At 35.1% G+C, this 21919-nt stretch overlaps 3 protein-coding genes across 3 annotated transcripts; all 3 read left to right on the top strand.

The window, feature by feature from the left end:
* The first annotated feature begins 271 nt into the window (after positions 1-271).
* Positions 272-1221, top strand: LOC120853300 (olfactory receptor 4K13-like). The gene has a single exon (XM_040227032.1). The coding sequence runs from the start codon at positions 283-285 to the stop codon at positions 1219-1221; it is 939 nt and encodes a 312-aa protein (XP_040082966.1). The 5' UTR covers positions 272-282.
* A 7376-nt stretch (positions 1222-8597) lies between these two features.
* LOC120853299 (olfactory receptor 4L1-like) lies at positions 8598-9536 on the top strand. The gene has a single exon (XM_040227031.1). The coding sequence runs from the start codon at positions 8598-8600 to the stop codon at positions 9534-9536; it is 939 nt and encodes a 312-aa protein (XP_040082965.1).
* Positions 9537-20033: 10497 nt separating this feature from the next.
* On the top strand, positions 20034-20963 carry LOC120853298 (olfactory receptor 4N5). Its single transcript, XM_040227030.1, has one exon. The coding sequence runs from the start codon at positions 20034-20036 to the stop codon at positions 20961-20963; it is 930 nt and encodes a 309-aa protein (XP_040082964.1).
* Positions 20964-21919: the final 956 nt, after the last annotated feature.

Here is a 21919-nt window from a genome sequence, read left to right as displayed (position 1 = left end):
AGACCACTTTTGTTAAGCCCAAATATGAGTTACATATTGATAGTTTCAATTGTCTTCAAACTTCTTGGTTTATGGCAGATATTCCTCATAATTTTTGTTAAGAAATTATGTCTATCTCTTTCAAAAAACTGGATTTAGTGTTAATTCTTTTTTATCCTTTTTAAACATTTCAGTGAATTTTAGGAAAAAAAGTTAAGTGACTATGCACTTATCTTTCAGAGTCAACTAACAGACTTTCTATTTTGGTTTTGTTTTAGGTAACATTTGCCAACAGCCAAACAAATGGAAAAACAGAATCACTCTGTAGTGGCTGAATTTATTTTGCTGGGACTCACAGAGTCTCATGAGTTACAGATTTTCTTTTTTTTCTTTTTTTCCATTATTTACATAGCCATTTTATTAAGTAACCTCATTATTATCTTGGTAGTGAAATTGGACCCTCAATTACAGTCTCCAATGTACTTCCTACTGGTCAACCTGTCCTTTATTGATATGTCTCTGGCTTCCTTTGCTACTCCTAAAATGATTGGTGACTTAATTAGTGAAAATAAGGCCATTTCTCATGAAGGATGCATGGCCCAGATTTTTTTCCTTCACCTTTTAGGTGGAAGTGAGATGATGTTGCTTGTAGCCATGGCAATTGATAGATTAATTGCCATATGCAAACCCCTTCATTACAAAAATATTATGAGCCACTGTATTTGCATCAGACTTGCACTTTTCTCCTGGACTACTGGATTTGTGCATTCTGTTAGCCAAATGGTTTTTATAGTGACTTTACCATTTTGTGGCCCCAATGTTGTGGATAGTTTCTTTTGTGACCTGCCTCAGGTGATCAAACTTGCCTGCACTGACACCTATGTCTTAGACCTATTAGTCATTGCATTTAGTGGACTACTTTCTTTGTTCTGTTTCATATTTCTGTTCATTTCCTATAGCATCATCCTGATAACTGTCCATCATCACTCCTCCAGTGGATATTCCAAGGCCATGTCCACTCTTTCAGCCCACATCACTGTGGTGGTACTATTCTTTGGACCTTGCCTCTTTATTTATATATGGCCATTCAGCCATGTTTTCATAGATAAGATCTTCTCTGTGTTTTATACAATTTTTACTCCCCTTTTAAATCCAATCATTTACTCATTTAGGAATAAAGACATGAAGAAAGCAATAATAAAAATAAAGACCAAGAATGTGAGTTCCAGATCAGCCTTTTAACTTAAATATTACAGTCATCAAAGGCATCATCATTGTTACTGTCATTGTAATCATTATCCAGAGACACAGGTATAAGATTTTACACTGAACATAAATCATATTTTGGGAAATTATTACTTTTCCCTACACAAGCATATATGCAACAAAGCATTCGGAACTGTACATCCAAGTGCAAATCATTCCAACATATTATCATCCATTTATGTTGTAATTTTAAATTTTTCTATAAATTCTTAGATTTTAAAATACTGTTGGTTGAGTTCTAACCATGTCTAAGGCACTTTGCATGCATTTACTCTTAACCTCACACAATGAAAATAGAGACTATTATTTATATTTATCACAAGAAAACTGCACATTATAAAATTTAACAAACTTGTCACAGAAATTGTTAAGTACTAGACCTAGAATCAGATCCTACATGTAACTACAAAATCTATGCTTTTATAACAAAAAATATTTTATCTAAATTTTAATTAGTATTCATACATTTTGTTTTCCTGTCCTCTCCTTTACATATCGTAGTTCCCAATAATTAATCTTCCCAACAAAAGGTTAAAATGATTTTTCTTTGATCTGAAAGTAAAAAGAAACCAACAATTTCTTTTTCCTTATGCCTCTCATTCAATGAAAAGAGTTTATTAAAACAGCTAAGAAGGTTGACCCATTGAGCAAGGTGTACCAGTACTACTGTTACACAGCAGGGTAAGAAAAATCATGTTTGAAACCCATGTGATTCTCTGTGGTGCCTCACAGTATATGCATATCAAGTAGTAAAGGTATGAAAATTACACAACTTAGTACAAATTAGAATTTGATTCACTCCACCAAGAAAAGAATCACCATCAATGGAGATCTTGGATGAAGACAAAAGAAGAATGCAATTGGTAGTAAAAGAAGATAGTCGTAAATAAATATTACAATAGTTTAACATTAGTAGAATGATGATTATAGAAACTAAGACTGTTTTCTTCCTAAAATATTTATGGTCATTGTGTATGTATAGTATTTGTTGGCAAATTTCAATTTTTTGTTGTTGTTCATTATCAAGGAGTTGTTGAAGGTTAACTTTAGAATTTTGTCTCTATGATATGGGATATTCATGTGGGATTATGACTAAATTAGAGGAAATACCAGTACCTCACTGAGATGAACATAGTAACCTACAGAATTTTGTCTTTCCATTTGGAGAAAAGAGGGTGAATGTCTTGATTTGTATAAATCTTCAGGCTAAGACAACTGTTGTTCCTTGGCAGTTTAAATAAAGATAGAATGAGAGTATTAAACATTTGAGAAGAGAGAAGACATGTACTGAGAATCACAGAATTTTACCCTGACCAGTAACTTAGGGTACATATTTAATCAAGAATAAAGGATATTATATAAGTAATGAGGAATCTGGAGGAATATTTTATTGGGTCAGAATTCATAGTTGAAACAAAAGAGAAGCCTGAATTAAGTAGTTATTTTAAAAAGTTATTCAAACCCATTGTTTTAAGGAGGGTGCATGCATTTTAAACTAACTGTAATCATTTAATTAGGTATGAAAAAATGAGAACAGCTATTTATGTCTTTTAATATTAAATGATATGTAAGTTTTGTTATTATTTACTACACAGATTATTTTAGGTACTCAATTAATCTGTGTGTTGCCTGGTCATGATATACGGTATTTAAAGTTTCTGGAGAAAATGTGAGCTAACCAAAGACAGAGGGGGATCAAAAGCAGTTGTCTTCAAGGTCATTTGCTTTGAACAAATTGTTATTCAATAAACAGCTATCTCTCTGTATAATAGCTTAGGTGTGCTAAAGTAAAGGAGAGGGAATACTTAAAGATTATATTATCTTATTTTAGCTCAATTCATCCTCCACAACTTCATTAGGGCTTTAAAAATGTTTCTGTGAATAAAACTTGGATTGAAGATCATTTTTGTTTTTAAAATTCATGTAAATGATTATAAAATGACAGAATTGATAATTATACCCACAATATGAACTTTTTCTTAGCTAAATCACAAAGTATTAATAAAAGAACAATGAGATACAGAACTGACAGTAAACTGGCCAACATATTTAAGGTTAAGAAAAATTATTTCACAACATGGATTTACTTCCATCTTTATTAACAATGAATGTGACAATATATATTGTACCTTGATAAATTAGCTAGTCATCAAAATTAGTAAAACACCAAAAACTAAATATATAAAACATAAAATAAACCTCTACAATTTTATTTGCAATGTTAATAGTCAATGATAACCAATGGAAGGCTTTAAATTTTAACTAAATGTAGTAAAAAGTGTTTCTGTTTCTTACTAATACCAAAAGAACAAAAGCCAATTTCCACAGAGAAATTACTTGCATTTTCTGCCATTCTATAAAAATGACTAAGATGAGCAGTATGACAATAAATAAAATGTATTCCTTATCAGCAAATGCTATTGAAAAGCACACAGAAACTATTTCTAATTATCTGCAAATTAAGTGATAGAATAAATTATATCTTGGGAGAAGTTTTGCCTTATATAAGAGTTGAAAGATTTTAACAATTGTACAGAAAAATTCTCATTAATAATACTGACTCGTAATAAAAGCTAGTCTATGACAAAAATCTACATTAAGCCCTTGGCTGAATAGTGAATTTGACTGGAATTAAATAAGAACTTGCAGATAAGATACAGATATGTCAACCAATTTGAAAGTTACTCATGACATTGTTGGCAAGTTATTGGAACAGACTGTGAAGACTGCTGTGCAAAGTACATTAGGATGATCAATATGATAAACTGTGTAAAAGCAAACTCTTATAAAAGGATAATTTACTGTAAGATTTTATAGTAAAAAGGGCAATGACAATGAAAACATATTTTGCCATATAAATATTCTCTGAAACTCTCATAGCAAGGTAAATAAATTTAAAAAAATATTAGTGTTTTAATGACCATAAAACAGTTAGTTGTAACATTAATGTATAATATGAAGTTTGAAGTAATTTAATGTGAATTATTCTTAGTATATCTTAACAATTTTCTATTTCCTAAATATATTAATGTGCAGATAATATGCACTTTTAGGAGTAAGTGTGTAACATGTATAGATCAATTTTTCTATTAAAGATAAAATGGTCAGAAAAATCTAGAGATTATTTATCTGAATTAGAAGGAAGCTAAGAATGTAGCTTGGGAATAATGTGAGAAAAAGGAAGCGTCCATTAAATCAAAGCTGTCTGTACTTATTATATCACAAAAACCCAATACTCTTATGACTATTTTAATCATTCCAATGCTCAAGGAAAGCAAAGCACATTACAGGACCAGAAATTAAGAGTGAACATCTCTCCTGGTTATGCTATCACAGCAGCCCCAATATGTTTTAACTACTCCCATTGACATTTGGATTCCCAGGGCTCCAAAAAAATCTGCCTCCAAACTGGTTCACATCTTTATAAAAGATGCAGAAAACAGTATCCAGAACCATATGAAGGGCATCACAGAGAGTGAAAATTAGATTTCTAATTTCAAATAATGTCTTGAACACATTGTTTCTCATAATGCGCCTTTACAGCAAGTAAGTGAAAACATTATAGAGGATTAATTCATTACAAATTTAGTATACTGAAGATGGTATCTTAATTAATTCTGTGTTGACTGGAAGGAAAACACTATGGTTTTCAAGACGTGGAATTACATACTTATTTTACAATGGACTATAATCAACAATTTCCATGAAAATTTAAAAGGTATATGCTCTCAAAATGATATTGCAAATAAATTTGGTGGTATATGGTAAGTGATTAAGAATGATGAATAAAATTAAGAAACATAAATTCCTGAGCATCCAGATAATTCATACTATCATTGAAAATAGTGGAAAAGCTAGAAACTCATATTATTTTTTGCAGTATAGTGATAGATTTCTTTTAATAAATTTCAGGTATACCCAGGACATATAAATAAGAATAGCATAATTACAGTTGGAAAAGAAGCTGGCAAGGGAGAATTGATGAACTAGATATTTAGGTATTTAGAACTAGATATTTAGAAAATCGCTGTTTGAAACTTATGGTTATTCCATATATACATAGGGCATTTTAAAGAATAAAGACAAATAAGCTCTTACAGGACGTTCATATTCAGGAGAATGAAGGAAAAAGTGAATACTTCAGGAATCTCATTATGAGTATTCAATAGTAATAATAATCAAGAAAATTATTTAACAAAATAGAGAAGAGTAAGCTTCCAAATAGATGTTATTCAAAACCATAAATTTAAATAGGAGACTTTAATATAAGTTTAAAGCTAGATTGTACTGGATTGCAGTATAACAATAATTGTCTCCTGGTGAAATAAATTTGAGGACAAGCAGCTGAACAGTACTAGAAAACCCTATTTTAAAACACTAAATTAAAATATTAAAGATAATTTTAATTTAATAAAAAAAGCAAAAATGCATAATAGTTTTATTGAATATAATCACCTAATATAAAATTACCCATTTAATACACATTTTAATGATTATTATCATATTCACACAGCTGTGCAAGGATCACCACAATCTTATTTTACACAATCTTATTTTAGATCACTTTTACCACTGCAAAAAGAAAACTCACGCCCATCTCCAATCGATCCCCAGCTGAAGGGCCACTAATACACATTCTTTTTTCAAAGATTTGCATTTTCTAGACATTTAATATAAGTGAAGTTACAAAGCATATAGTCTTTTGTGTCCAGCTTTGTATTAAGCATATTTTTCAGTTTCATCTCTATTTTAAGATAAATATATATATCGTTTTAGAAAAAGGTGAAATTAGTCAAGGTAGAAATTATGCATAATTTATTTAAATGTCTATAATGAAAACGGGAGAAAATATTTATTTGAGTTAGTTTTGCTTCTAGTGTTTGTTGTTAGCTGCTAAGTTGTGTCTGACTCTTGCGACCCTGTTGCATACAGTACACAGGGCTCCCCTGTCCTTCACTGTCTCCTGAAGTTTGCTCAGATTCATGTCCGTTGATTTGGTGCTGCTATTTAACCATCTCATCCTCTGGTACCCCCTTCTTTTTTTGTTATATTAAGTAATTTATGTCATATATACACATGAGCAAGAGTAGAAATATTTATTTTCAACAATTTACTAAAACAAGTCTTGACTCCTTCCTTTCCTAATAGAGATTTATATGGAAAAGTCTCAGGATTATATCAGATTTATATGAGTGACTCAAATTCAACACATGCCCTCTCTGCCATGAGCTTATACATACACCATCTCACCTAATAATCACTACATTTCCTTGGGGTGGTCCTACCTCTAAGACTTGGGAAAATTTAATTAATTATGGGGGTCTTGATTTTTCATTTACTAAAGAGAACAAATAATTACAAAGTTCCATCCTAACTCTAATATACTGTGATTTTGTCTTCAAATTCCTGCAAAGTGCATCATAAATTGAGTAAAGGTAACTAAAACAAAATGTGCAATTATTTAAGAGGAAGACAATTTTCTTCATTGATAGGATTTTTGTCTAACCTATATGACAACTTATTTCTTTTCATTTGTATAGTCTTTTCACCTTCATAATATAGAAGCAGGTATACTAAGTGCAGAACCAAATAAATATTTTGAGAAAGCTTGCTTAAAAGTGAAAGAGAGGAATAAGAGACAGAAATGCAGGGAAAGTCATCAACACAGTAAATTCCAGCTGTCCCTCTGAAATAAAAGGCCAAAATAAATCTTTCTTAATCAATTATGTTTAACTAAATTAATTTCATTTGCAAGTTGTTCTGTTTTTACTTTATTGTGGGAAATACAATTCAAGGGTATTGGTTCCCAAATTATAGCTGGCATATTCATTATTTTCTAACAGTTATCAAGCCACGTCACTTCCCCAGAGTGCATGCAGTTATTGCAATTTCTGTCACAAAAGTCTCAACAGCAATATTTCTGGTCACTCTCATGATAGTCATGTAACACAATTGTAATAGAAGGCATGGTGTGGAGACTGTCCTCTCCAGGCCCTCCAGGCCCACAGTACACCATTTAGCATCCACTCTGTTCACTCCTGGAGGTTGACCTACAGGAACTACATCATTTTCCACTTTTGTTTCCCCTAGTTTGTAGACACTGACTATTTCTTAAAAATATCAGAGGTAGGATAACAATTGAGACAATTAAGGTTGGATAACGGTGATAAGAAGTTTTGACAAGAGACCGAGCAGAGCTGAAAACAAGGAGAGATTTACAGGTCATTGGAAAACAAATTTCCTAAGCATCTTTAAAACTTAATTCAGTCACTTTTCCAAATACACCACTCTTTCTACTCACTGTTACCAATTCTTTTCTTCTTATAAATCTTCAGTCTTTATGTCTTGTGCTTTTTATTTACTGACCATGAGTACTTTTTTTTCTTTTACTTTTTAAAATGGTTTGAAGATAAAAACAAACAAGCTTGAACCTGTGTCTTAAAAGTGACACTTGGAATTGGTTGCCAATTTTAAAAAATCTTACAACATTTTTCACAAATCATGTGCTAAATTAAATATTTTCTTACGTCTCATTGCTAATTTTTGATTGATAATTAATCTCTAGATGGTAAACTCCTGAGATACCAGGTTCTGATTCCTTTTGTATAAGAAAAAAAAAAGTGTAGTTAATTACCTAGAAGGATTACAAATACTTGTTGAATCATATCTGTTATGCTGATATAAATGGAATATTTTAATTCAATCAATATTTAATAATCTGACCATAAATACACATTCCTTTATGTTTGGAGGAAATATGGTGTTTTGCTACAAGCCCAATGCTGGTGTAAGTCATTTAAAACATCTATGCCAAGTTCCTTTAATAAAAAATTAGGATAATTATAATAATGGTATTGTTATGCCCATAACAGTAAAGCTTGTTAACATATGTGAAATACAACACAGCTTATCACATAGTGATCATATAATTATAATTAATTTTGATCACTCTACATCTTAAGAATGACATCTAAAAAGCTCAACAAAGAAAATTTAGTGTGACATATTGCAACCAAAGCAATATCTCTACATTAGGATTGAATCATTTCATTATTTACTTCTAAACCACGACATACCATTTGCACACAACACACAAACTTTTCACTGTGAACAATGATGATAAAAGGATTTGAGAAAACATCTCCAACTAAGATCTGAGATTTAAGACTATCTATTCTCATAGCACCAATAGTTATTCATCAAATAGAAATAAAAAAATGTTGGTGTTTTTGTTGAAGTTCATTTGATAAGTCGTGTTTGACTCTGCGACCCCATGTCAGTGCTAACTGTGGCTTTTTAAAAAAATTCTCTTTGTATATAAAGAACATCTAGAATCTTCCTGAGCTGAGTAAATGGATCTGACAAATGGATCTGTAGTGACTGAGTTTATTTTACAAGGATTCTCTGCAGGATGGGGACTGCAGACTGTCTTCTTCGTGACATTCTCCTTGATCTATGGGGCTACTGTGCTGGGAAACGCTCTCATTATGGTCACAGTGACATGCAGTTCCACCCTTCATTCTCCCATGTACTTCCTCCTTGGAAACCTCTCCTTTCTGGACACGTGTCTCTCCACGGTCACCACACCCAAGATGATCAGAGACTTGCTCACTGAACACAAGACCATCTCTATATGGGGATGCATGGCTCAGATGTTCTTCATGCATTTGTTTGGAGGTGCTGAGATGACTCTTCTGGTAGCCATGGCTTTTGACAGATATGTGGCCGTATGTAAACCCCTGCACTACAGGAAAATCATGAACCACAGGTTGCTGAACGGGTTTGTTATACTTTCATGGACAATTGGTTTTACACACACCATGAGTCAGATGGTATTAACGGTAAACCTGCCTTTCTGTGGCCCCCGCATCATAGACAGTATATTCTGTGACCTTCCCCTTGTGATTAAGCTTGCGTGTGTGGAGACATACACCCTGGAACTATTTGTCATTGCTGACAGCGGGCTGTTGTCACTCATGTGTTTCCTCCTCCTGCTTGTCTCCTACACGGTCATCCTGGCCACTGTGCAACAAAGATCATCTGGAGGCCTCTCCAAAGCTCTGTCCACACTGTCTGCCCACATCACTGTGGTCAGTCTGTTCTTTGGACCGTGTATCTTCATCTATGCCTGGCCTTTCAAGAGTTTTGCCAGAAATAAAGTCCTTGCTGTATTTTACACTGTTATCACACCCTTATTGAATCCTATTATTTATACCTTGAGAAATCAGAAAATGCAAGAGGCCATGAAAAAATTAAGGTTCCAAAATGTTAGCTCCACACAGAACTTTTAGATTTTAGAACTGTGTAGGTAATCCAGCTTTCAAATATAATGCAAATATACTTTGAATACATATGCAATACATGGTTTTACTCTTTTATTTTAGAATCATAACTGATGCATAAAAAATTAATGATAATATATTTTAAATTTATACAGTGCTGTTATAACATGATAATTAGTGATCTCAGCAAAACAGGCATATAAAAATCATTAAATACTTTATGATACAGGCAATATATATTTGTTAGTGAAGAAGTAAATATAAAAACATGGTAATTACTGTTAAGAGATTACATTAATTGAAATGGGTTGTTAATGACAGTCATAATACTATCATTTATACTCAGTCATTTATAAATGACTGTCATTTATACAAATGACAGTCATTTACACTATCATTAAATGAGACACCCTGAACAAACAATGATTGAAAGAATTTGAACTAATGAGAGAAAATGTAAGAATAAAAAATTATATTTGACAGCATCATAAATATAAAATGCTAGACTGAACATAATATACCAAAGGGAAAAAACAATAGAAGGGCAATTTCAATAGAACTTCACAGAGCAGCCTTGAAATCAAATGCTCTAAGAAATTCCATCTGTCTGCACAGTTGACTTTCATACCTAAGGAAATAAAAGTAGTAGCACACTTTTTAAATTTTATGTATAATACCATGTAACTTGTTTTTTCCAAGTGCTTAAACTATGGTTCAATTGTCTTTGTTAAACTTGCAATTTTTATTGCAATTATAAGCAAATTAACATTTGCTTGTTAGTGTTAAGGGGTAGGGGGCATTTCTTGCTGAATTCAGAATCCCAAACTTATTGATGTCTAATCTTAAGTATTCCCCAGTTCAAGAGACTAAACATTTCTTCTTGTTCTAGGCAATAGTTTTGAAATTAATCTTAAAGAAGCATATAGATTTTTTTCTCCATTTAGTGCATCCTCAAGTTTATCCAGAGTGACGCTGTTAAAATGCATTGCTCGGATGCTTTACAGCATGTTGGTAGCCTGTTTCTTTAAACTGTATGACAAGCTAAATTCATGCTTAGCAGTTCACAAATGTCAAAATAACCTATAACATATTATTGACCAGAATGCTCATAAAAAACTACCAGTGAAACAGTTTTATACTATGCCTAAAATTGTCCCATAAAAATTGTGATTATTTCTCAAAGATGGCTATAATCAAAGAGGTGACAAACAACAAGTGTTGACAGGATGCAGAATAACTGGAACCCTCATATACTGCTGATGGAATACAAAATGGTGTAACCATTTCGGAGAGAATTATGGCAATTCCTCAAAAATGTTAAATATAAATTACCATGTGCCCTAGTTCAGTTCAGGGCAGTTCAGTTCAGTCGCTCAGTCGTGTCTGACTCTTTGTGACCCCATGAATCGCAGCACACCAGGCCTCCCTGTCCATCACCAACTCCCAGAGTTCACTCAGACTCACGTCCATCGAGTCACTGATGCCATTCAGCCACCTCATCTCTGTCGTCCCCTTCTCCTCCTGCCCCCAATCCCTCCCAGCATCACAGTCTTTTCCAATGAGTCAACTCTTCGCATGAGGTGGGCAAAGTACAGGAGTTTCAGCTTCAGCGTCATTCCTGCCAAAGTAATCCCAGGGCTGATCTCCTTCAGAATGGACTGGTTGGATCTCCTTGCAGTCCAAGGGACTCTCAAGAGTCTTCTCCAACACCACAGTTCAAAAGCATCAGTTCTTCAGCGATCAGCCTTCTTCACAGTCCAACTCTCACATCCATACATGACTACTGGAAAAACCATAGCCTTGACTAGATGGACCTTAGTCAGCTAAGTAATGTCTCTGCTTTTGAATATGCTTTCTAGGTTGCTCATAACTTTGCTTCCAAGGAGTAAGCATCTTTTAATTTCATGGCTGCAGTCACTATCTGCAGTGATTTTGGAGCCCCAAACAATAAAGTCTGACACTGTTTCCACTGTTTCCCCATCTATTTCCCATGAAGCGATGGGACCAGATGCCATGATCTTCTTTTTTTGAATGTTGAGCTTTAAGCCAGCTTTTTCACTCTCCACTTGCCCTAGTTACTTCATGTCAAATACACCCTCAAAAGAAATTAAGGCACATGTACACCCCCAAATTTATACTAAAATGATTGTAGCAATTTTTATCATACTAGTAAAAATGTTAAAACAACCCAAATGTTCTTCAAGTAATGAATGGATAAATAAAACATGTTATATCCATACAAAGGAATATTATTTGGCAATAAAAATGAATCAGGTACTGGTATATGCTACAGTTCAGTTCAGTTCAGTTGCTCAGTCGTGTCTGACTTTGCGACCCCATGAATCTCAGCACGCCAGGCCTCCCTGTCCATCACCATCTCCTGGAGTTCACTCAGACTCACGTCCATCGAGTCACTGATGCCATCCAGCCACCTCATCTCTGTCGTCCCCTTCTCCTCCTGCCCCCAATCCCTCCCAGCATCAGAGTCTTTTCCAATGAGTCAACTCTTCGCATGAGGTGGCCAAAGTACTGGAGTTTCAGCTTTAGCATCATTCCTTCCAAAGGAATCCCAGGGCTGATCTTCAGAATGGACTGGTTGGATCTCCTTGCAGTCCAAGGGACTCTCAAGAGTCTTCTCCAACACCACAGTTCAAAAGCCAATACATTATACTAACACATATATATGGAATTTAGAAAGATGGTAACGATAACCCTGTATGCGAGACAGCAAAAGAGACAGATGTATAGAACAGTCTTTTGGACTCTGTGGGAGAGGGAGAGGGTGGGATGATTTGGGAGAATGGCATTGAAACATGTATAATATCATATATGAAACGAGTCACCAGTCCAGGTTCGATGCATGATACTGGATGCTTGGGGCTGGTGCACTGGGATGACCCAGAGGGATGGTACAGGGAGGGAGTAGGGAGGGGGGTTCACGATGGGGAACACGTGTATACCTGTGGCGGATTCATGTTGATGTATGGCAAAACCAATATAATATTGTAAAGTAATTAACTTCCAATTAAAATAAATAAATTTATATTTTTTTAAAAGAATATTACTTGGCTATTAAAAACCTCAGCTCTCAATTTCTCCCTGGGGAGGGAAAGAATCAATCCGTGCACCTAACACCTCAGCTTCTCAGAGGCTTCTCAAAGAACTAGAATCTATCTTATCAATCACTACTGAAAACTGTGATCCCTGAGAAATCTGTAATTATATTAAAAAAAAAAAAACAACACCCAAACCACAACAAAAAACACTGCATTTCCAGAGATATTTCCTCTCCCTTGACACTCTCTCCTCTCTCTGTCCTCTCTCTCCTCCTTTTTCTGTATCTGCATACATGCCTTTGTGGCACAGGCATCTCTGTGGGTATGCTTTCTTTGTCTCTACATCTTTTCTTCTATTTTTTCCATTATGTCTTTCCATTTTTTCCCTCTTTTCTTCTGTCTTTTCCAATTACATTTCAATCTGTCTTTCTGGAAATTTATATTGTTATATTAATTTTACCCAAGCAAAATGACATATATTCAAAGTTATTTACTTGCAGCACAGATTATAATAAGAAAAACTAAATAACATTATTTTCCTCTCTTTACCTCTTTCTCCAACTTTTTATCTCCTACTGCATCTCTGGCTGAATTGGATATAAATTTGAATGAAAGTACACTTGATCATATATTGTTTTCCTTTTGAAAAAGATGTTTGTTATTTTAATTTTAATGTGATAGATTTCACTTCTTAAACAAAAAGTCAAATTAATTTCTTACAATTAAGTATTTTTTCTTCCATATAACATGAATTTAGAAACTAAAAAGTCTTCATTTTGCTACAGCTGAACACACATTCAAAAAAGTGAATAACTATAAATATAAAAATCACTGTAGAATAATTCTTTTATTTGAGACAGCATATCCCTAGAGAGACTATTCTACAAGACATCATGAAGTTTTCTTATTTAAGGAGAATTATTCTTGAAAAACATTCTGAGTATAATATATTCTCTATCAAACTCTTCTATACAAAGAAATGCAGGTAGTAACATATTTAGCATTGATTTATTTTCACTATTTAACTTCTTATTAAATAACCATGCATTTTCATCACTTGTATGAATTGTATAATAAGATCTAAAATAATCTCCCTAGACTTTCTACTTTCATTATGCTTAATAAACATATGTGCCATTCCATTATCACTGTCACTGATAAATTGTCAAATTCTAAATCCTAACAAGACCTGTGTGGTCTTGGTACATTTTGTACCAAGCTTGGTACCTAGCTGGTACATTTTTTTGAACAATTAATCCTTAAAGTATTCTCATCTTTTCCTCTAGTTCTAGAGGACATTCTAATATTCTCACTGGAAGTACTCTGAAGGCTTAAAGTAGCTATAATACCCCAAACACCCCTTATTGCATTATAAGTTGTAGAACAGATTTAGAATTCAACATGTTTCACCAAGAGAATATATATTTAAGGAAAAATTCTGGAATGATCAGTTAATCTCCTTTTCATCAGGAGGAAGATAATAGCCATTTGTTTGAGAGTCACACTGAACACCTGGTGAGGTGAAATTTTTGCTCAGACTTCATATATGAAAGAAATTAAAAGGAAGAAGAAAATAGAAAACAATTCACACTGTAACTGTCCAGGACATTTGCTGCCTGAAAATGCATGCTAATAGGATAATGTTGCAGGAAGAGAAAAGGTGAGATCTACATTTGTCTAATTACTGGATGTTTTAGTTCAGTCTAAGTAGATGTGAATTGGCTACTGATCATCTCATTTGACCCCGTGGAACAAAAATATGGGATATATTATTTCTCCTTTTTAGATTAAAAAAAGATTTTAAAACACTGAATGACTTGCCCAAGGTTATACAGTTACCAAACTTAGAAATAGTCACTCATATTAAATAGAATATCTTCAAATAATATTCATGATACTATATGAAATCTTGGAGTATTAAAGGATAATACAAATTTCTATGATCTAATTTAACTATTTCATTTAATTTGTAAGATATTGTATGGGTGAAGATTTTTGCAATTGAATAAAATTTTACATAATGCTCATATCACTAACCTCAGATATGCAGATGACACCACCCATATGGCAGAAAGTGAAGAGGAACTAAAAAGCCTCTTGATGAAAGTGAAAGTGGAGAGTGAAAAAGTTGGCTTAAAGCACAACATTCAGAAAACAAAGATCATGGCATCTGGTCCCATCACTTCATGGGAAATAGATGGGGAAACAGTGGAAACAGTGTCAGACTTTATTGTTTGGGGCTCCAAAATCACTGCAGATGGTGACTGCAGCCATGAAATTAAAAGACGCTTACTCCTTGGAAGAAAAGTTATGAGCAACCTAGATAGCATATTCAAAAGCAGAGACATTACTTTGCCGACTAAGGTCCATCTAGTCAGGGCTATGGTTTTTCCAGTAGTCATGTATGGATGTGAGAGTTGGACTGTGAAGAAGGCTGAGTGCCGAAGAATTGATGCTTTTGAACTGTGGTGTTGGAGAAGACTCTTGAGAGTCCCTTGGACTGCGAGGAGATCCAACCAGTCCATTCTGAAGGAGATCAACCCTGGGATTTCTTTGGAGGGAATGATGCTAAAGCTGAAACTCCAGTGCTTTGGCCACCTCATGCGAAGAGTTGACTCATTGGAAAAGACTCTGATGCTGGGAGGGACTGGGGGCAGGAGGAGAAGAGGACAACAGAGGATGAGATGGCTGGATGGCATTAGTGACTCAATGGACGTGAGTCTGAGTGAACTCCAGGAGATGGTGATGGACAAGGAGGCCTGGCGTGCTGCGATTCATGGGGTCACAAAGAGTCAGACACGACTGAGCGACTGAACTGAACTGAATGGAACAACTCTACTATCAATTAAATAGTCTTATTCTTCTGCCTGATCCACATTTTTTAAAACTTGTAGTAATAGTAACAATATATTGTAATAAAATATAGAAATCAATACATTATCAGAAACCACATTGTCATATTTGAACTTCATATTTGAACTTTCATCTTGGTAAGGGTGGTATCAAGGAGACTAGTTTTAGAGCACAAAGTCATTTCATATATATCAGAATGAGTTAAAAACAGACAAAATATGTGAGAGAATGTGTGACTGTGTGACTAATGTGTGATTGAGACTGAGTAAATTTCAGAGGATAGTATTCAGGAGAAAAAGGCATAGCACTGAAGACCAAGTTAAGAATTTTCAGTCTGTAGAAAACCAATCTAAGTGAACATTTAGGAAGCACCTACCATGCTTCCTCTACCATGGAATGAGAAAAACAATCTACTGTCTCAGAATTAATAGAAAGACAGGCATGGAACACGATGAAATAGAATACATATAGAGAAGAAGGCGAAAAAGATTTAACACTGAAAGAATTTGGGCATAAAGAGGGAAAAGAAAGAGAATGATAAGAAAGGAAGCAAGGAGGACGGGAGAGCAAGAGATATAACAAGAAAGAGAAATTGCAAGAAAAAAAAAATAAAATTGAAAATAAAAGAAGCTAAAGAAAATATAAATATAAAAAGAATAATTGAGAAAATGAATGTATTAAGGTAGAATTAACAGGAAGAGAATGGAAAATTATAAAAAACAAGAACAGGAAATAAATGGGGAAAGATTAAAAAGTGAGATGCCAGGATGGTAATCAGGTCCCCAGAGGGGAGCTGATCTGATAGCAGCTGGAAACTAGGCATGCTCTATATTGCTTGTGGATGGATGTTGTGGGTCTGCACTCGCAGAAAGAAGGAAAAGAAATAGACATTGCTACCCATGCATCTTCAGTTCCAAGTGTGTTTTTGTACCAGTTGAAATAACAAGGAGTATTAGAGATGATGAGAGCATTCAGATCTATATCTTAGCCTACACTGACAGTTACTTCTTTGCTTTATAGGATTAGGACAAAAGCTTGTCCCTCTAAGATCCATTGTTTGGGGCTTTTTTTTTTTTTCAAAATTCATTTTTTTTTCTTTCACAGAGAAATAGGCATCTAAGGCACATCTGTCCTTTATCTCTATGAAGAGCAGAATTTGAGAATCACTGGAATAGAAGGTATGTACATGAGAATGGGAAAAGAGTAGTGAATTTAAAATATTAAGTGGTATAGATTTTCATTTGTTAATAACAAATAGGGAGTAGAGGAGGATGATAGAAAATAAAAGCAAAGGTAGAGTGGAAGAGCTTGTAACTCATAGTGATCCCTCTGCCCTGGAACCCAAAGAAATAACCTTGAGCACCTGAAATGCACAAAACTTAAGAACAGATAGAGGTAGCTGTTGACTTACTTTCCTAAGAGTAGGTTTCTACAGGCAGAATGAGGAATGAATGTGGAGACAATCAGTGTTTAAGTGGATAAAAGAAAGAAGCTCCTAAGCTAATTTGAAGGTCACCAAAGATATTTTTTTTCCTATTTCAATTTTCTTAGACTCACAATGTGTGAATATGTATTTTTATGCACAAACATGTGCCCATGAGTTATGGTATGGTTGGTTTAGTTCCTAAGTCGTGTCCAACTCTTGCGACCCACAGACTGTAGCCTGCCAGGCTCCTCTGTCCATAGGATTCTCCAGGCAAGAATATGGGAGTGGGTTGCCATTTCCTTCTCTGGGGATCTTTCTGACCCAGGAATCGAACCTAGGTCTCCTGCATTGCAGGCAGATTCTTTACCGAATGAGCTATGAGAGAAGCCCACCCATGAGTTATAAACAACTTCTTTGTCACATTTGGCTGCTCCTTCCAAGTGTTACTAATCACACAGAACACATGTTCTGATGTTTCTTAATAAGTATGCCTAAAATACTGGTGGATTGTGTGAATTTTCCTTGAGTTCTCTGTACAGACTTGTTAAGCGTGATCTTCCTTTACTCTTTCTTTTTCTCTCTTCCTCTTTCCAGGGATGCTAGTAATAATTATGTCAAATTTCAATTAGAAATTTTTTCCTCTTTACTCTTCTCTGCCACATTAGATAATAGTTAAAGAAATTTGGAGAAGGAAATGGCAACCCACTCCAGTATTCTTGCTGGGAAAATCCCATGGACAGAGGAGCCTGGCAGGCTACAGTCCACGGGGTCACAAAGAATCAGACACAACTAGAGTGACTGAGCACAGTGCAAATAATATTTATTGAGATATAAAAAACATATCATAAAATTTACCATTTAGACTGTATTATTCAGTACTAAGTGTATTTAATGAGCTATGCAAGCATAAACATGATATAATTTTAAAACATTCCATCACTCCCCAAGAAATCTCATCCTCATTAACAGTCACTCCTATCACATTCCTATTCCTTGGCAACCACTCTTTTACTTTCTATATCCGCAGATTTGCCTTGTCTGGACATCTTGCATAAATTGAATTATAAAATAAGTGGTCCTTTGTGACTGGCTCCTTTTATATAGCATAATGGTTTTGAGTTATATCCATGTTGTAACATATATCAGTACTCCATTCCTTTTTATTGCTAAATTGCATTCCACTGTATGCATAGCATTTTTGAAAATCAACATTGTGTGTAATTAAAAATCAAGAGAAATATTGCTATATGTCACATTATAATATTTTGTTATAGTCAACAACCTTCTTTTACGTCATTCATCTCAATAAATATGCACAAATATCACATATATGAATGTTTCTTTATAGGATATTTCTACAATTATACTAATGTAACACTTACAAATCAATCATAAATACTTTTAAAAATTCAAAGCATGATTTATAATAATAAAAGGAGAAGTTCCATTGTTTTTATGCACCCTAATGGATTATCTTGTTTATCCACTGAGATGAGCATACTCCATTTTGGAGACCACTATATAGACTAAACCTTAATTCTGGATGTCATGAACAGAATTCTTCTTTAGATCAGATTATAGCCCACAAGGATGAAGTATTTACATAAGCAGATAGTAATTATTTAAGCACCAAAATAAAATCATACCAGTTGATTGGGCACTAATTAGTAACTTTACCACATAGAAAGTCCCATAGACAGAGGAGCGGGGTGGGCTACAGTCCATGGGGTTGCAAAGAATCAGACACAGCTGAACACACACACACAATCTGTTTAAACAGAGGAACACATACCTTTTCGCCCCTATCACTTACTAATTAGAATTAAAAAGAAAAGTCATTGCAAATTTAAGAATCTTAACTGAAATTGCTCTATTTTTCTCATCTGCTAAATGATATATTAGACTACATGTTCTATATGGTCATTTCCAGATCTAGCTTTGATTTTATTAGTTGAGATAGTCAAAATCTTTAATATATTCTAATAAGCTTTACATTACAAGAAAATATTTGTGGGAATAGCATTTGGCTATCATCCTGAGATCTGAGGGAAAAGTAGACTGTAGATATATGTGGTGAGCAAGTAAGACTGGACTAGTATTAATTAGGATTTAAGGATAGGGTGTGGAACACATGCAGGGTTGGGGACCAATCAGAGGTGTAAGTAGGGGAATGTGAGCTTAGTTGCTCAGTCATGTCTGACTCTTTGTGACCCCGTGGATTGTAGCTCCTCTGTCCGTGGAATTATCCAGGCAAGAAAGCTGGAGTGGGTTGCCATTACCTCCTCCAGGGGATCTTTCTGATCCAGGGATTGAACTTGCATCTCCAGTATTTCCTGCATTGGCAGGTGAATTCGTTACCACTGAGTCACGTGGGATGCCCCAACTAAGGGGATACTTCTAAGTTAGATGTAATGTAGTGTACTTGCTGAGATCCAGGTGACTAAATGGAGTAAGGTTCACAAGGGCACCAAAGCAAAACACTGTGATGGAACTAAGGCGGCACAAATTCTGAAAACAAGGCTGCTGCTGCTAAGTCGCTTCAGTCGTGTCCGACTCTGTGAGACCCCATAGATGGCAGCCGACCAGGCTTCCCGTCCCTAGGATTCTCCAGGCAAGAACACTGGAGTGGGTTGCCATTTCCTTCTCCAATGCATGAAGGTAAAAAGAGAAAGTGAAGCACACAGCTGCAAATCAGGAACTGGAAATTCTACAGGAACTGGAGGAAAGAAGCATCTGCAAAATATCTTTGCTCTGTGGAGATGAAGAAGGGGACCAAAACTCAGCAACTAATCTAAGCATTAGAGACAGTGCACCACCGACAACAAGAGCAACAACCACCTGACAACCTTAATGATGACTAGTTTTGCTTCAATCAGGAATTTTCAGTATACTTCAAGCAAAATGGCTTAGGAACACAATTATATAGAAACACATGCTTAAATAGGAATGCAAGTGGTGTGGCCATAAGATCAGTGGCTTGGAGAATCAGGAAAATGAAAGGTAGGAAGTTTAACTGAAAACACAGGAGAGCTATGATGTGTAAAGTGCATTCAGCTGGCAAAGTGCTGGACGTGGAAAATATTATTTTTATTTGGAGAAGAGCTAGGGGATAGATGAAAAGGTGGTTATAACAGATGGTATTCTGCTCTTTGTTGTTCCACAGGCTGAAGAATGATGGAGAGGGAGAACAGCACTGAGGTGACAGAATTCATCCTTGCTGGTCTGACCCAGTCTCAAAATATTCAGCTCCTGGTCTTTGTCCTGATTTTAATTTTCTACCTCGTCATCCTCCCTGGAAATGTCCTCATCATCCTCACCATCAGGTCCGACCCCGGCCTCGCGGCCCCCCTCTACTTCTTCCTGGGCAACCTGGCCTTCCTGGATGCATCCTACTCCTTCATTGTGGCTCCCAGGATGCTGGTGGACTTCCTCTCAGGGAAGAAGGTGATCTCCTATAGAGGCTGCATCACTCAGCTCTTCTTCTTGCACTTCCTTGGGGCAGGGGAGATGTTCCTTCTTGTTGTGATGGCCTTTGACCGCTACATTGCCATCTGTCGTCCTTTACACTATTCGACTGTCATGAACCCTAGGGCCTGCTATGCCTTGCTGTTGGCTCTGTGGCTTGGAGGCTTTACTCATTCTATTGTTCAAGTGGCTCTCATTATCCACTTGCCCTTCTGTGGTCCAAACCGACTGGACAACTTCTTCTGTGATGTGCCGCAGGTCATCAAGCTGGCCTGCACGGACACCTTTGTGGTGGAGCTCCTGATGGTCTCCAACAGTGGCCTGCTCACCCTGCTGTGCTTTCTGGGCCTTCTGGCCTCCTATGCAGTCATCCTCTGCCGTGTAAAGGGGCACTCCTCTGAAGGGAAGAGCAGGGCGCTGTCCACATGCACCACACACATTATCATCGTGTTTCTCATGTTTGGACCTGCCATCTTCATCTACACCCGCCCCTTCAGAGCCTTCCCAGCTGACAAAGTGGTTTCTCTCTTTCACACCGTAATCTTTCCTTTGATGAACCCTGTGATTTATACCCTTCGCAATCAGGAAGTAAAAGCTTCCATGAGGAAGTTGTTGAGTCATCACATGGTTTGCTGAATGCAATGGAAAGACTGGAAAACCAAGGAGGGGAGTAAGTTTATTTGGAATTAAATAAGTTATTTATTCATTAATGCACAGAATCAATCATTTAGCAAATAATGTATTTATTAGACACTTTCAGGTTTCAGGCTTTATTCTAAGTATATGAATGGAACAGGTAAGATTCCAGATCTGCTGGGACTATATTTGAGTAGATTATACTATTAAACTGAAAAAAAAAACAAAAAACAATGTCTGAAAGATATAATACTTTGAAGCTAATTAAAAATAATGTCATGTTAGAGTTTGACTGAGATATGGTAGTTACTTTATTTTTGGTTGTTAAGCAAGATATTCAGTGTTATTTAGCTGATATCCAGCTTATTTGAAAGAAACAAACATGCAATAACCATGGGGACTGAATATTCTAGGCAGAGAGGATGGCTAATACAAGGACACAAAGATCTTATAAGTTTGATACATTTGAAAATCATAAACAAAAATAGACTAGCTATAGCATAGTTAGTGTGAAAGTGGCAGAAATTGAAGCTAGAGAGATTGGTACAAGAAAATCACATATTTTAAGTGATAAAAAGATGTTCAATCTATTCAAATTTCAAAGAGAGGCCAAAAAAGGTATTAAGTAAAAAAAGTGACTAATGTTTCCTATTTGATTTAAAGCAGGATTCTCGAGATTCTATAAATGGTTTTGTGTAGTAAAATATCATTAAGTACAAAGTATCATGCTGTTACATAATTTTAATGGACACTTAAAGATGTAGTTGTTTGTTCCTAATTTGGTGGAGTGAAGTAAAGAAAGCTGTTATATCCTATGGAAAATGGTCATGAAAGAGTTTAACTTCATATTTCAAAGTTTTGGAAAGTTTTGCGGTTATTCATAATGGTTATTTTTTAACTCTTAGAAAGGAATTTGAGTTCACGCAAAATCTTTTCACTTAATGCAATAATGATAG

Source organism: Oryx dammah, unplaced genomic scaffold, assembly GCF_014754425.2.
Source record: "Oryx dammah isolate SB20612 unplaced genomic scaffold, SCBI_Odam_1.1 HiC_scaffold_26, whole genome shotgun sequence".
In the NCBI taxonomy this organism is placed as follows: domain Eukaryota; kingdom Metazoa; phylum Chordata; class Mammalia; order Artiodactyla; family Bovidae; genus Oryx; species Oryx dammah.
The sequence above is the reverse complement of the archived record's forward strand: the minus strand, read 5'-3'. Positions and strand labels throughout refer to the sequence as shown.

What these genes read in the sequence shown, in the direction of transcription:
- LOC120853300 (XM_040227032.1), top strand. Translation starts at nt 283, where the DNA reads ATGGAAAAACAGAATCACTCTGTAGTGGCTGAATTTATTTTGCTGGGA.
- LOC120853299 (XM_040227031.1), top strand. Translation starts at nt 8,598, where the DNA reads ATGGATCTGACAAATGGATCTGTAGTGACTGAGTTTATTTTACAAGGA.
- LOC120853298 (XM_040227030.1), top strand. Translation starts at nt 20,034, where the DNA reads ATGATGGAGAGGGAGAACAGCACTGAGGTGACAGAATTCATCCTTGCT.